The sequence below is a fragment of the Marmota flaviventris genome, chromosome 8 (assembly GCF_047511675.1).
Source record: "Marmota flaviventris isolate mMarFla1 chromosome 8, mMarFla1.hap1, whole genome shotgun sequence".
Classification (NCBI taxonomy): Eukaryota; Metazoa; Chordata; class Mammalia; order Rodentia; family Sciuridae; genus Marmota; species Marmota flaviventris.
Window position 1 is genome coordinate 128,331,878 of NC_092505.1, and position 14,379 is coordinate 128,346,256.

Consider the following 14,379-nt stretch of genomic DNA (forward strand, 5'->3'; position numbering starts at 1 on the left):
AGAAGGAATGATGGAATTATGACCCCAAGTGAATGAAAGAATCTATGCGTTGGACATCCAGAGTTACACAGCAAAGTGATAGCCAGACATTATGTGCCTCCTGATGTGTCAAGAAAGCACAAGCAACTTCAAGTAGTCTTGCCAAAATAATGAAACCTCAATCCGATAATGCTGCTCACTTGAATTGCTGATTTATAGGAAATACAGGAGAGTAACATGTTAAACTGTACCACAGTAAAAATCAGCAAAATCTAGATTTGAGAACAACTCTACAGTACAAAAATTCCAGTGTCTTCAACTAATATATACTAAGGGGTGAAGAAAGAAGGGAGGATCCTGTAAGCTAAGACATAAAAAACTAAATGTACAGTTTCAGGATTCTTATATGATTAAAGAAAGGTAAAGAGGTGATGATCATAAATGTCCAAATAGTGGCTACTATGTATATGTATTTTTCTATGATCTGTATTTGAATTAAGCAATAAAAAGAGTTTTTTAAAAACTGAGATTACAGAAAATAACAATAACAAACATGACAACAGACTCCATTGGATACAGCTAAAGCAGTGCTCAGAGAAAATTTCAGTAAATGGCTATGCAGAAAATTAATATACAGAAATCAGTGACCTTTATTTAAATAAACAAACAGAAGAGCTAATGGAAAAAAAGGCAAGTTTAACATAAAACTTGAAAGCTACAGAAAACTTATAAGATGCCCTTGAGGGAAACAAAATAGTCTTGAATAGTAAGGAAAGATCTACATGTCCTTGGAAAGGAAGACTTAATATTCATGAGATTTCTGTTATCTTCTATACTAACGTGTAAATTTAACATGATCCCAGTAAAAGTACAGTAATTCTCTCTTGTCCTTGAGGGAAACATTCCAGGATCCCCAGTGAATGCCTGAAACTATGATAGTACAAAAACCTATGTTATTTCCTATACAGAATATCTGTGATTAAGGTTAATGTATGATTTAGGGAAGAGATGAACAATAATAAGAAAATAGAACAAACATAACAACATATCATAATTAAGGTTTCGTCAGTGTGGTTTCTCACGTGTGAACATAATTGCAATTCCACCGAAGTTCATCTGGTAACTGATGTGACTGCTAAGTGACTAATGGTCAGATGCTGGACAAAGGGATGATTCATGCTCTGGGTGGGACAGAGTGAGGTAGTAGGAGATTTTATCATGCTTTCAAAATGGTATACAATTTAAAATGTATGGATTGTTGATTTCTGGAGTTTTCCATGTAATATGTTCAGGTTGCTGTTGACTAGGTAACTGAAACTGGATAAGGGGGCACTACCAACAATATATATATATATATATATTTTTTTAATTAGGGAGGGCACTAAGCAAACTAATTCTAAAAATCTTATGAAAAGATGAGCAAGCAAGAAAGTAAAGAATTCTGAAATAGAAAAATTGGGGCTAGCCCTAATAGTTATTAAACTATATTTTGTAATATCTCACTAAATAACAGCATACTCTAAGTAGCAAAAATCTCAATGAATTAACAAGACTAGCAATAGATCTAACATAACTAGCAATTTATGATAAAAGTGAAATTCAAATTATTAAGGAAGAGATGACTTCTTTAGTAAATGGGATTCAATAAATTTGGAGCCATATTTCACATCAAAATAATGGATCACTGAGATAAAGTAAAAAATAGAACCATAAAAGTACTAGGAAAAATTTGGGAGATTAAAAAATCTTAAAAGTCAGTAAATAGAGCATAAAGATTCAGGTCAGGAAAAAACCGAATCATTTCTATTTCAAATGATAGACCTTTGTTTCTTCCCCTTGTTCCCTGTTTAATATTTTATTATCTTGATCTACTCGCTTAGATTCTTATTTTTTTCCATGTCTCTAAAATATTGCTAATTGATAAATATGGAGAAAATCAATTGAGATTATGTATAAAAATGCTTTGGGAAGTTATAGTGGATATAAAGAAATAGTGTTATTGGGGCTAGGATTGTGGCTTAGCGGTGGAGTACTCACCTGGCACGGGCGGGACCTGGGTTCGTTCCTCAGCACCACATAAAAATAAAGGCATTGTGTTGTGTCCATCTACACCTAAAAAATAGATATTTAAAAGAAAAAGAAATGGTGTTATTAATAGTTTGCTTCTGTTATTTGTTCTGTGTATCCTTTTGGAATGAAAGGACGGGTGGGTAATGACTAAGGAGGTAATTTTTCTGTCCTTTGAAAGTCTAATTTGCTTACGATTTTTTTAAAGTTTTTAATTATTGTAATAGGACATTTTTATCCTAGAATTAGCACTTGTGAGGGAATTAGCTTAATTTAAAGGAAAAGGCTAACTTTAGTCAGTGTATATTTTCTTAAACCTACATGAACACTAACCATACTGTTGTATTAGTTTTGTTCTTAGTTTGCTGACTTATTATGAGTATGACCATTTCCTTTTCTTTAAATATAAATTTCAGCGTTCAAGAATTCTTTGTTCGCAAATCCAATGCAAAGAAAGGCATGTTTGCCAGTACACATCTTATATTAAAAGAGCCTGTTGGTTCTAAATATGAAGCTGCAAAGAAGTGGAATTTGCCAGCAGTCACTATAGCTTGGCTTTTGGAGACTGCTAGAATGGGAAAGAGAGCAGATGAAAGCCACTTTCTGATTGAAAATTCACCTGAAGAAGGTTAATACTTTTATTCTCTCTGTATATATACATATATATGCTTTTATTTTATTCTCTGTATGTACATATATATGCACATATATGTGTTTGTACGCGTGTGTGTGTGTATATACATGTGTGTATATGTACACACATATGTGTATTTTACAGCTTGATGGTTTCTAGGATATGATTGTTCCAAAGCTGCCTTTTAGGAAGACCATTTCTACTTTTCATGTTGAAAAATGATGCAGTGAGGCAGGGGTGGGAGGACACAGCCTCTTCATGGCGGCAACCCTGGGCAAACTTCAGGAACAAATTGGCAGCTTGGGTACCTCTCAGACCCATTGTTTATTTACCCAGACATACAGGAAACTTACAACTAAGGCAAAAATGAGTTTAGGTCATATGAAAATTTCATTAAGGACTTTCTAAAAACTTGAGTACATGTAACTTGGATTTTCTTTTTATTCTACCACTCACTGGTTTGATAACTCATTGATATTCTTGGCAAGTGGGCTATTGAGACCATTTTAATATCTAACAAAATGAAATAAGAAATCTGTTTTCATTAATTATTTGTTTTCAACTAGTGTGCCTGTCTAACTCATGTGTTTTACTACATCATCTGGTTTGCTTTTTGGAAAGTAAACTACCTGAGTCTTAACATGAAAAAAAGAATCACTTCTGGTGTACCTCTTTAGAGGAAAAAGGGGGATATTGGGTAGCTCATATTTCTATCTTTTCTAGAACAAAGATTGGAAACTAAAATAACAAATGGAGAGAATCCAAATCCAGATACTCCTACACATCCTTGTACACATGTGGAAACTCACAGAAGAACAGCCATTACACCACTGGATATGAACCGCTTTCAGAGCAAAGCTTTCCATGCTGTGATCTCACAACATGCTGGGCAGCTCTCGGCCTCACCAGCAGTAGAACAGCCACTGCAGAAGGAGCCCTCATTGCACCTGGACACACCATCAAAATTTCTGTCCAAAGACAAACTCTTCAAGCCTTCCTTTGATGTAAAGGTAAGGTGTAAAGGAAGTGGCCTCCAAGTTACCAGTATTATAGTTCGTGAAGGTCCAAATTCTATATCACCTCTGAAGTTTGCAGTAGTAAGTTCTCCAGAACATAGTATTGAATCCTAATATATACCTAGGTGGCAGGTATAGAGCCATGAGGTGAAACTAGGACATCAGGTTCAAGTCTCAGATCTCTCGCTCCAGGCAGATCATTGAGCCTATCTGAATTTCATTTTCTCTTTTCATACAAAGAGGATAATAGCACTTGCTCTGAAAATCCACAGGTTTATTTTAAGGATCAATTGAAATAATATGATGAAATGATTTTTATAAACTACAATAATGTAAATATATGCTACTTTGTGTATTGTGCACTAGTGCACCCAAGGCTTGGATTCTCCAAATGTCTGCAGTATCACCTTTTAGCTGGTTTCTTTAGAGGAGATAAGCTAAGTCTGTTTCTTTGATCTGAACAGGGTAGTCTGGTTCTCTTTTTGAGAACTTCATTTGGAAATCAAAGGCTAATGTAACCTTTTCAAATGGTTTCTTTTTATTTTCCAAAGATAATTTTCTTCATTTTTCCTTTAGTAGTTTTGGCCTTTCAAGTGGCTGTTCAAAGTATTGCCTATGGTTTCTTTTCGGGGTGGGGTGGGGGAGGTACCAGGAATTGAACCCAGGGACTCGGCACTGAGCCACATCCCCAGCCCTATTTTGTGTTTTATTTAGAAAAAGGGTCTCAGTGAGTTGCTTAGTACCTTACTTTTTGCTGAGGCTGCTTTGAACTCGAAATGCTCCTGACTCAGCCCCCTGAGCCGCTGGGATTATAGGTGTGCAACATCGTGCCTGGCCTTATGGTTTTTTTATCCAGGAACTTTTGCAAAATTATTATACTCATTCATCTCTTGCTGTTTTGCTCATAAGGAATGAATAAGCTACATTTTAATAATTTTTTGCTTAGTGTGTTTCAAAGTAGACTTACCAGAAAATTTACAGATTGTTCATGTTTGAGAATTTATTTTTCAAACATGAACAATTTAAATTTTATGATATTCTCCAAACTAATTTATATCTTTATCTTGGATTAGTTTCAATGATCCACATGAAAAAAAAAAAAAAAGTCTAACAGCAGACTTAAAATCTTAAGCTTTCATGTGAAATCTCCTCTAAAGTAATATTTTGTAAGTTGTAAATTGTGATTATACTCTTCTTGTACCTTAAGAAATGGAGGGAAATTACTGTCTCGGGAACTGTGAGGTCTAGGTCAGGTCTCTTCTTTGTCTCTTGTTGCCTTTACAGCACGTTGACCTCTTTGGGCTTCATTATTCCTGCCTGTAAAATAATGGAGTGAATCCAGGTAATCTCCACAGTCTCTCAGCTCACAGACCTTTTGAAGACTAAATGAAATAATATTAGAAGGCAAGAAAATAATCAAAATTCTCTTATAGGTTCCTTGTAGTAAAAGCTTTGTAGTTCTGAAATAGACTTAAAATGGTACAAAACACAAAAAAGAGTTTTCATTGTTTAGACCCATAGTTTATTTAGCAGTATTTCCTCTTTTCCTTTTTTGGTGATACATAAACTAAAGAAATGGATTACATGCATTGCTTTGCCAAACTGATGTAATACATATATTGAATTCTTGACTCAAAACACAAAAAGGGCCTATGGAATGATCACAAACAAGAAAACGGACATTTATCAGTCCTCACAGACAGCAAAACAAAAGACCCACCTCTTATTTAAACTTAATTGTTGAGTTGATATACATCCAGAATACATAGTAATGTATTGCTAAATGAAATACCAGTGCTAACCATGGGGAAGTTTCCATCCATGTTCAAATACACACCCTTGACAACACCACAGAACGTTCCTCATGCTCCCTTCCCACTGCCACTTCCTTGCCAGAGGTGGCATTCCTGGCTTTTCACACTATAGTTGTGTTATGCTTGTTTTCACTTTTAGATAAGTGGCATGGTAGCATGTATTCTTTTCAGTCTGTTTTATTGTTTTTGTTCATCCTCCATTTAGGAGATTTGTCCATGCTGTTGGTGTAGCTGTAGTTTGTTTATTTAGTCCATTGTGTGGCCATGCACAATTTATATTTCCAGCATACTGGTAATGAAGAGTAGGTGATTACTAGGTTTTTCCAAAATAATAATTTGTAATATCTTGCAAAATGATGTTATTGTGAACATTCGTGTGTGTGTGTGTTATTTGGTATATACCTAGAAGTGAAGTTGCTGGGCTACATTTCAGTTTCAGTAGAAAATGACAAACTGCCAAAGTGATTTTACCAGATAATCCTTTCACCAATGGAGTATTGCCAGTATTCAGTATAGCTCATTCTTGCAAATACCTAATATCATCAATTGTTTTGTTTTCCAGTTTTTTACTTGGAAATAATTTCTAATTTTATAGAAGTTAAAATAGCACAAAAAGTACATGTACTCTACTAACATGTAGTATTTTGAATGTATATAAAGTCTTTTAATTTTCAGATGAAAGGACTTACTTTGCTTGATCTTTTTTTGGGGGGAGGGGGTGGTATTGGGGATTGAACTAAGGGATACTTTATCACTGAGCTATGTCCCTAGCCCTTTTATATTTTTCTTTTGAGACAAGCTCTAAGTTGCTGAGGCTTTCCTTGAACTTGCGATCCTCTTGCCTTAGCCTCCCTAGTCACTGGGGTTACAGGCTTGTGCCACTGTCCCCTACTTAATTGCTAGTTCTTTTACATTGTGTTCAGAGTATTGTTTGTAATATTTTATTTCACAGAACTTACTCTGGTATTTGTGCTCTGGTGTTTGATAGATTTTTGAGAAGATGGTACATTCTCTATGTAAGGATATCAAGTTTCTTATATTTTTATTTCTTTTGGAATCTCATCTGGTTTTTGTTGAATTTTTTTATTTGAAAAAAATATTTATTTTTTAGAAGTAGTTGGACACAATACCTTTATTTTGTTTTTATTTTTATGTGGTGCTGAGGATCGACCCAGGGCCTCGCATGTGCTAGACGAGAACTCTACCATTGAGCCACAATCCTAGCCCCTGGTTTTGTTTTAAATAAATAGTTGCTATATTTTTTGATACATAGAATTCATAAATTATGTTAGTTGGAATGTGGAATGTGGCTTACAATATTGTAGAAATCAACTTTGATATTAGGATTTCATTCCCTGTTCCCTTTTTACATTTGCCTCATAAATAAATATGTATTTTTTAATTTTTAGCCTTTTTGGATTGCTTGCATTTTAAGTATATCTTCTCTGACTGAGTTGGGTTTTGCTTTATGGGCCAATTTAAAAATCTTCTAATTAGGTAAGTTAAGCCTATTCATGTTCAAGATGACTTACTTGATCTTAGTTGTCATAGTTTGATGTAATTTATGATTATGCATACATATTATGTGTCTTTGCTTCGCATGACCTCTCTATTTTTCCTTTTGGTATTTAGGGTAGATTTTTTTCTTCTTCTCCTGGTTATTTTTATATTAATACCTTATAAAGTACCCTTAAATCACCCCCCCTTTTTTTTTTTTAAAGAGAGAGTGAGAGAGAGAATTTTAATATTTATTTTTTAGTTTTCGGCGAACACAACATCTTTGTTTTGTATGTGGTGCTGAGGATCGAACCCGGGCCGCACGCATGCCAGGCGAGCGCGCTACCGCTTGAGCCACATCCCCAGCCCCACCCTTTTCTTTTATTATTTGTCAGTTTTTTGGGGGATGAGTACTGGGGATTGAATTTGGGCACTCAACCACTAAGCCACATCCCCAGCCCTATTTTATAATTTATTTAGAGACAGGATCTCACTGAGTTGCTTACTGCCTCACTCTTTTACTGAGGCTGGCTTTAAACTCACTATCCTTCTGCCTCAGCCTCCCAAGCTACTGGGATCATAGGCGTGCGCTGTCTTATTTGTCAGTTTTCAATTGTATCTTGACTCCCACTTGTTGCCTCTGTAGCAGTGATCTTACTCTTCTTTTCCCCTAGCTCTATTCTACTATTTTTTGTTGCATTTTTCTACTCTGTCAGAAAATAAAGGGTTTATGTGTTCTTCAACCCATGGACCTCATGGTTGTTGGGCCTTAATTCTACATTCAAATATATGAAATGCTTACTGTCCTTTATGAAGTCTTCCATCATCTTTTGGTAGAATGAAGTTCATTCTCTAGTAGATCTCTCAAGATTGGCACATGTGCATAATATTCCTTATGTTTGGCGTGTTCACAGGTTCTGCTATGGCCTTAATTCTTCAACAGATTGCTTTCTTGGATGTACCATTCTTGGTTTGCAACTTTTTCTGGAGTTTCCTGTACATGTTCCTCTACTACTGTCTTGCTTTGTATGTGTCAACAAAATCCATTTTGAAAAAACTACGTATCATGTCTTTAGAGATATTAGACAAATTTTTCAGAACCTGTTTTGTGTCACTTATAATAGTGACTACGTATCTTTTTGCCTAGAAGCCATATGAATTTTTCTTTTATCTTCAAAGTCTATTGGTTTACAAGAATATGTCTCCATATTAATTAACTTCAATCAGTTCTTCCCAGGATGTGATAGGTTTTCAAATGTTTAGAATTTGGTTCCTTCAAATTTTTGGTCTGAGAGTTTAGAAGAATGGAGCTACCTATCAACTGAGTGATTAAAACAGGTTGAAACGTATCTAAACATTCTGAGTTCACATTTAGACACCCGAAATTTGAGATACTTGTAGATATCCAAGAACTGTTTTCAGGGCAATTCCATATAGAGCCTGAGGTTGGTCTGGACTTGATAGAAATTTGGGAAGATGAATTCATAGATAATATTTCAAACCCTATGAAAATAGTATATGCCTAGAGAAACATATACATATACTAGGAGAAGACAAAGAAAGAAAGAACACCTCAAAGTGTTCAACTTAGAAGAGAAACCAGCAAAGAAGGCTGAGAAGGCACACAGCGGGCAGGGATTGGTGGGGAGTCAATAAAGAAAAGTATTTCAGAGAAGAATAGAGTACTAACTATATCTGATGCTACTGAGAGAATAAGAAAGGTAAGAACAGAAAGTTTATCACTGGATTTTTGCATTATGAAGGTCAGTGATGAGCTCAACAGTAAAGATTTTGGTGGTATGGTAGATAGGTATGAAATCTCTCATGGGTTTCTAAGAACTGGAGACATTGAAGTGGGATGTAATATAATGTGCCGGTAGTCCCACCCACTCTGGAGGCTTGGTTGGGAGGATCGCTGGAGCCTAGGAGTTCCAAGACCAACCTGAGCAATATGATTGGGAGATCTGTCTCCAAAGAAAAAAAATGGAGTTATGGACTATAAATTGTGCCATTAAGGAGTCTTTGTTGTAAGGGAGGCCAGGAAATGAGGTTATATTTACTAGGGCAAAGAACTGCCCAAAGACTGTTTTGTGTTTAATATAGAAGAAACTTACGTATGCCAGTGTGACTGATCTAGTAGAGAGCCAGGTGATAGTGCAAATGAGAGAAGGTGGAATTGGAGCCACATCCTTGAGTTGGTGAGAGGGGTCAAAATCCGGTGCTTTGGTCAAGGAAAATACCAGGAGAGCAGTAGTGTTGGTGGCATAGGTACTAAAGCCAGGTATTTATGGTATGGGAGCCTCTAATTTCTTTTATGTATAAAGAGTCCTCTAAAATTTCCTGAAGAAATTTTTATAATTACCATCTAGAAAGATTTATCATTGTTTTTGGAACATAGATTAAATATTTTAAACCTATATAGAAATAATGTAGATCCTATTAAAAACATAGGCAGAAATAGTGTAAAAAAATCTGAAAGGAATAATTGAGGGTAGCCATTGGTCCTGCTGGTTATTAACCTATAAAATTGTAGTAACTAAAGCAGCATGTTATTGTCACATGAATACTCAAACAAATGTACAAGATTATGCCCCGTTGATTAGAAAATTTATTATGTGATAAAGATGGTGCTCAAATCAGACAGAGAGCAGCCATCTGAAAACACAATTGAGATTAAAGCCCAGACTTTATATCAGAATAAATTTTAGATGGTCAGATATTTAAATGCAAGAAATGAAGCCATAAAAATTCTAAAATGAGGGCTGGGGTTGTGGCCCAGTGGTAGAGTGCTTGCCTAGCATGTGTGAGGCACTGGGTTCAATCCTAAGCACCACATAAAAAAATAAATAAAAGGCATTGTGTCCGACTACAACTAAAAAAAATAATAATAATTCTAAAATGAACCATGAGTTAGTTTTTAAAAAATAATTAACATATGCCCCAAATTCACATGAATTTGACAGCATTAAAAAATTTTGCAAATGGCAAAATTTGATAAATGATGAGTTGGGACTGAATATGTGGGAAGTATATCACAGTAGATATATACACTTATAAATGAACATGAAGGAATGTGACTATGTATTCATATATGTGAATATTAAAAAGACTAACAACCCAATAGAAAAATGGGCTAAGATGGGGCACATAGTTCTCACAAAAAATTAAATTATGCATGCATAAATATATTTAACCTTAGTAAGTATAAAGAGTGAAAATTAAAGCGTACAGATAAAATTATGTAACCTATTAGACTGGACAAAAAAAGAAAAATCTAAGCCAAGTGTGGGTGGCATGTGCTTGTAGACTCAGCTACATGTAAGGCTGAAGCAGGAGGATCTCATGAGTCCAGGAGTTTGAGGCCAGACCGGGCCACACAGTAAGACCGCATCTTACTGAAAAAAGAGAAAAATGTGATTATGTTCTGTACTGTCAGGCATGTTTGGAAACATTCTCACACTTTGCTCATGAGAATGTCAGTGTTGGTGAATTCATTTTACTTGAAAAAGTCCCTTTTTTCTTTGTTTTTCTTTTTATCATTCTATCCTCCTTTTTCTCTTTGTCTTTGCTCTTTCTTCCTTTCTCTCTTCTTCTGTTCTTCTTCTTTCCTTTTTCTGTATATATGTAGGATGCACTTGCAGCCTTGGAAACTCCAGGAGGTCCCAGCCAACAGAAAAGGAAACTGAGTACACCACTCTCAGAAGTCATTGTCAGAAACTTGAAACTCGCTTTGGCAAATAGTTCTCGCAATTCAGTTGCTCTTTCTGCCAGCCCTCAACTGAAGGATGCCCAATCAAAGAAGGTAGACTTAGTTTTCTTATCAACTAGAAGTTTTTAACTAAAATGTTTAGAATAATAGTGGCTGATATTTTCTTTTATCTTTTACATATAGGAAGACACTCCAAAACCCCTTCACAAAGTTGTGGTGTATGTTAGTAAAAAGCTCAATAAGAAGCAGAATGAACTAAATGGAATTGCCGCCTCCCTAGGAGCAGATTACAGGTAGTTGCCCATCTTTGTTTTTGGTGATGACATGGACTGTGTTTATGAGGGATTCTAAAAGTTATCATGATTATTTACAAGAAAATGGTTATTTCACCTTTCAGTCACATTTACAAAATGACTTTTAAATTTCCACATCTTTTGAAAATATCATCTCACATATCAATTCATTCTTCCATGTATATATATTTTTAAATTTTGATTTGTTATATATGACAACAGGATGCATCATGATTCATATTATACATAGATATACATATAGAGCACAATTTCTCATATCTCTGGTTGTACACAAAGTAGAGTCACATCCTTCAGGTCTTCATACATGTACTTAGGGTAATGATATGAACTCCAGATAGGGCAAAGGGGGAAAGGGAGGGAGGGGAAGGGAGGGGTATAGGGGTAGAAAAAACGATAGCATCCATGTATATTTTTTAGAGATATAAGACAAATTTTTCAGAACCTGTTTTGTTTCACTTATAATAGTAATAGAAACTTGGGATACATGAATGATCAGTACAGTTTAAAAGAATTCCTACTTTCAAGCCAAGCTTCGTAGCGCACACCTGTAATCCTAGCAGCTCCAGAGGATGAGGCAATAGGATTGCAAGTTTAAAGCCGGCCTCAGCAACTGGGCGCTCAGCAACTCAGTGAGACCCTGACTCTAAATAAAATACAAAATAGGGTTAGGGTTGGCTCAGTAGTCAAGAGTCCCTGAGTTCAATCCCTGGTACCCTCCCCCCTTTGTATCTTTTTTTCCTTCTTAAGAGATAGGTTCTTGGGCTGGCATGTCCCTCAGTTGTGGAGTGCTTGCCCACCATGGAGGAGGCCTGGGTTCAAACTCAGCAATGCAAAAAACAGAGAGAGAGAGAGAGACTTATTATGTTGTCCTGGCTTGCCTCAAACTCTGGGCTCAAGTGATCCTCCTGTGTCAGTCACCCCGGTAGCTGGAGCTGAGGTCTGGTTAATTGATGTCATTTTTAGAATTTGGAGACTAAGCTGTCAGATATGCCTTCAACCTAAAAGTCTTAAGCTAGAGACAGGTCCCAAGTACAAATAACCTGAGTGTCAGGGACTAAGAGACTCTTAACTGTCCCAGCTACTGTTGTGCTGGCTTTGTTGATCATTTGTGTTCATCCACTCATGGGTAGTGGTTGGTTTTATAAATGACAAATAATTTGAGGAATATGATTATTAGTTTTATCTTCTTCTTTTAATTAGTTTCCCATTTGATAAAGAATTAAGTCCGGAGAATATAAAAATAAAATTTACCCGTAATAGGGGGCTGGGGTTGTAGCTCAATGGTAGAGCACTTGCCTAGTACGTGTGAGGCACTGAGTTCAATTCTCAGCACCACGTAAAAATAAATAAATAAATAAAAGTATTGTGTCCACCTACAACTAAAAAATTTTTTTAAAAATTTATCTGTAATAGTTATAAGCTTCTTAGTATTTAATACATCTTGTGAAATAGTAGAACTTTCTTGTTTATTATAAGATTTGAAATGTTAGTCCCTCTCAGTATTAAAAAAAAATGATAAAATTTATTGCTGAAATTCCTAAACAGAATTTAACTGTTCAGTTGTATTAATTTTAGTTAAAACTGCAGAAAATAACTTATTTATATAGAGAGCATAACTTTTTATATATAAAACATTCTAGATTTCATCTAATTATAAACAACCAATTTTGCCTTTATGATTTTGTGGAGACATTACAAATCATACAGAATATGGAATAATTGGGTACGCAACTGTTCATCAGAATTCTAGTATCCCTGCACCCTGTTCCTTACCCCGGATAAAATACTAGCACCCTCCAGCATATGAATATGTTATTGTAACAACCAAAGTTTTTCTTCATACCTCTTAAAGTAGCACCTGCTGACAGGTCCCAAGTACAAATAGCATGAGTGTCAGTGGAAATACTGGTCTAGACCAAGGGTCAGTGACCCATCATCTGGATTTTTGTAGTAAAGCTTCATTGAAGCATAGCAATGCCTGTTCATTTGTAAGTGGTCATTGACTGCTTTCAAATAACAAGGCAAGAGTTGAGTAGTTGCAAAAGACATTTGCCTGTAGAGCGTAAAGTGTTTACCATCTGGCCTGTTTAAAAAAAAAAAAAAATGATAGGAACTATCTATAGCTACTTGTTCTTTCTTAAAAGGCCTCTGAGGACTAAAACTCATAGTTTCTGTATTATCACAGTGGAGTTGAATGGTAAACCCAAGATGATTGATTCTGTTTTTTCTGAATTATCTTGATAGTTTATTTAAATATTTTTGTTTTACTGTTTCTCCCTCTGCTGACATACTAGTGATTAAATAGTGGTCCTTATCCATGCTAGGCAAGCATTATACCACTAAGCTACACCCCCCCCAACCCTTTTTAAAATTTTATTTTGAGACACAATTTGCTAAATTTCCAGGCCAGCCTCCAGCTTATGATCCTTTTGCCTCAGCCTCCCAAGTAGCTGAGATTACAATTGTATGCCATTATGCCCAGCTAAATATTTTTAAATATATAATTAATTACCACTACAGCAGAATTAGAGGTTGTTGCTAGGAGCACTTACAATTGAATTAGGGAAGATGTGTGTCTGTGATCAGTAGGAAAGAGAGATGCTTATCATTTAGAGAGAAATACTACTTAATTTGCTTAACTTGGCTATTTTAAAAGATTCAGAGATTTCTTATTTAGGAAATGGAAAATATCAAGCGTCCATGAAAAAGATTTATTTTGGTGATTGTATTTAGAAACCCAATTTGTATTTTCTTCTCTTTGGTTTTTAGTTAAGCTTTTGAAAGATGACTGTTTTGTAGATTTTCCCAGATTAGGAGAATCAGGAGATTTTAGTGTGGCACAAGAGTTAAGAGCAAGGATTTTTAAGTCAAACCTGACTCTACCACTTATTGAATATTCTTGGACAAGTTATTTTACTGTGTTCCTCCAATGTTTTAGGATTTTTGAGAAGTAGGAAAAGTACGTCATCTGTTGTGAGGCATAAAGCAAATGCACAGTGAAGAGTGAAGTCTAACAACTGGAAGACAGACTTGGATGTTTTGCAACATTTTATGAATTTGAAAATACCTTTATGGCTACTATAAAGTGATACATATTATGACAACAAAATTGAAACAATTAGAAAAGTATAGACTAATATATTTTATTTCTAGTACTAGGGATTGAACTTGAGGCACTTTACCACTGTGCTATATCCCTAGTCCTCATTTTTTATTTTGAGGTGGGTCTCCCTAAGTTGTTAAGGGTGCCCTCAAACTTGGGATCTTCCTGCCTCAACCTCCTGTGTTGCTGGGGTTATAGGTGTGTACCACCACACCCAGCATACAGTAACATTTTAAAGGATGTTCT

The 14,379-nt window shown here is 35.4% G+C and overlaps 1 protein-coding gene across 2 annotated transcripts in view; it reads left to right on the forward strand.

Annotated features, from left to right (window-relative positions):
- Positions 1–14,379, forward strand: part of Topbp1 (DNA topoisomerase II binding protein 1) — a 55,446-nt gene that overhangs the window by 24,160 nt on the left and 16,907 nt on the right. For both annotated transcript variants that reach the window (XM_027933851.2, XM_071615647.1), the window contains 4 exons: positions 2,463–2,674; positions 3,404–3,690; positions 10,636–10,809; positions 10,900–11,009. In XM_027933851.2, the coding sequence (XP_027789652.2) occupies positions 2,463–2,674; positions 3,404–3,690; positions 10,636–10,809; positions 10,900–11,009 (783 nt within the window). The remainder of the gene's footprint in view (positions 1–2,462; positions 2,675–3,403; positions 3,691–10,635; positions 10,810–10,899; positions 11,010–14,379) is intronic.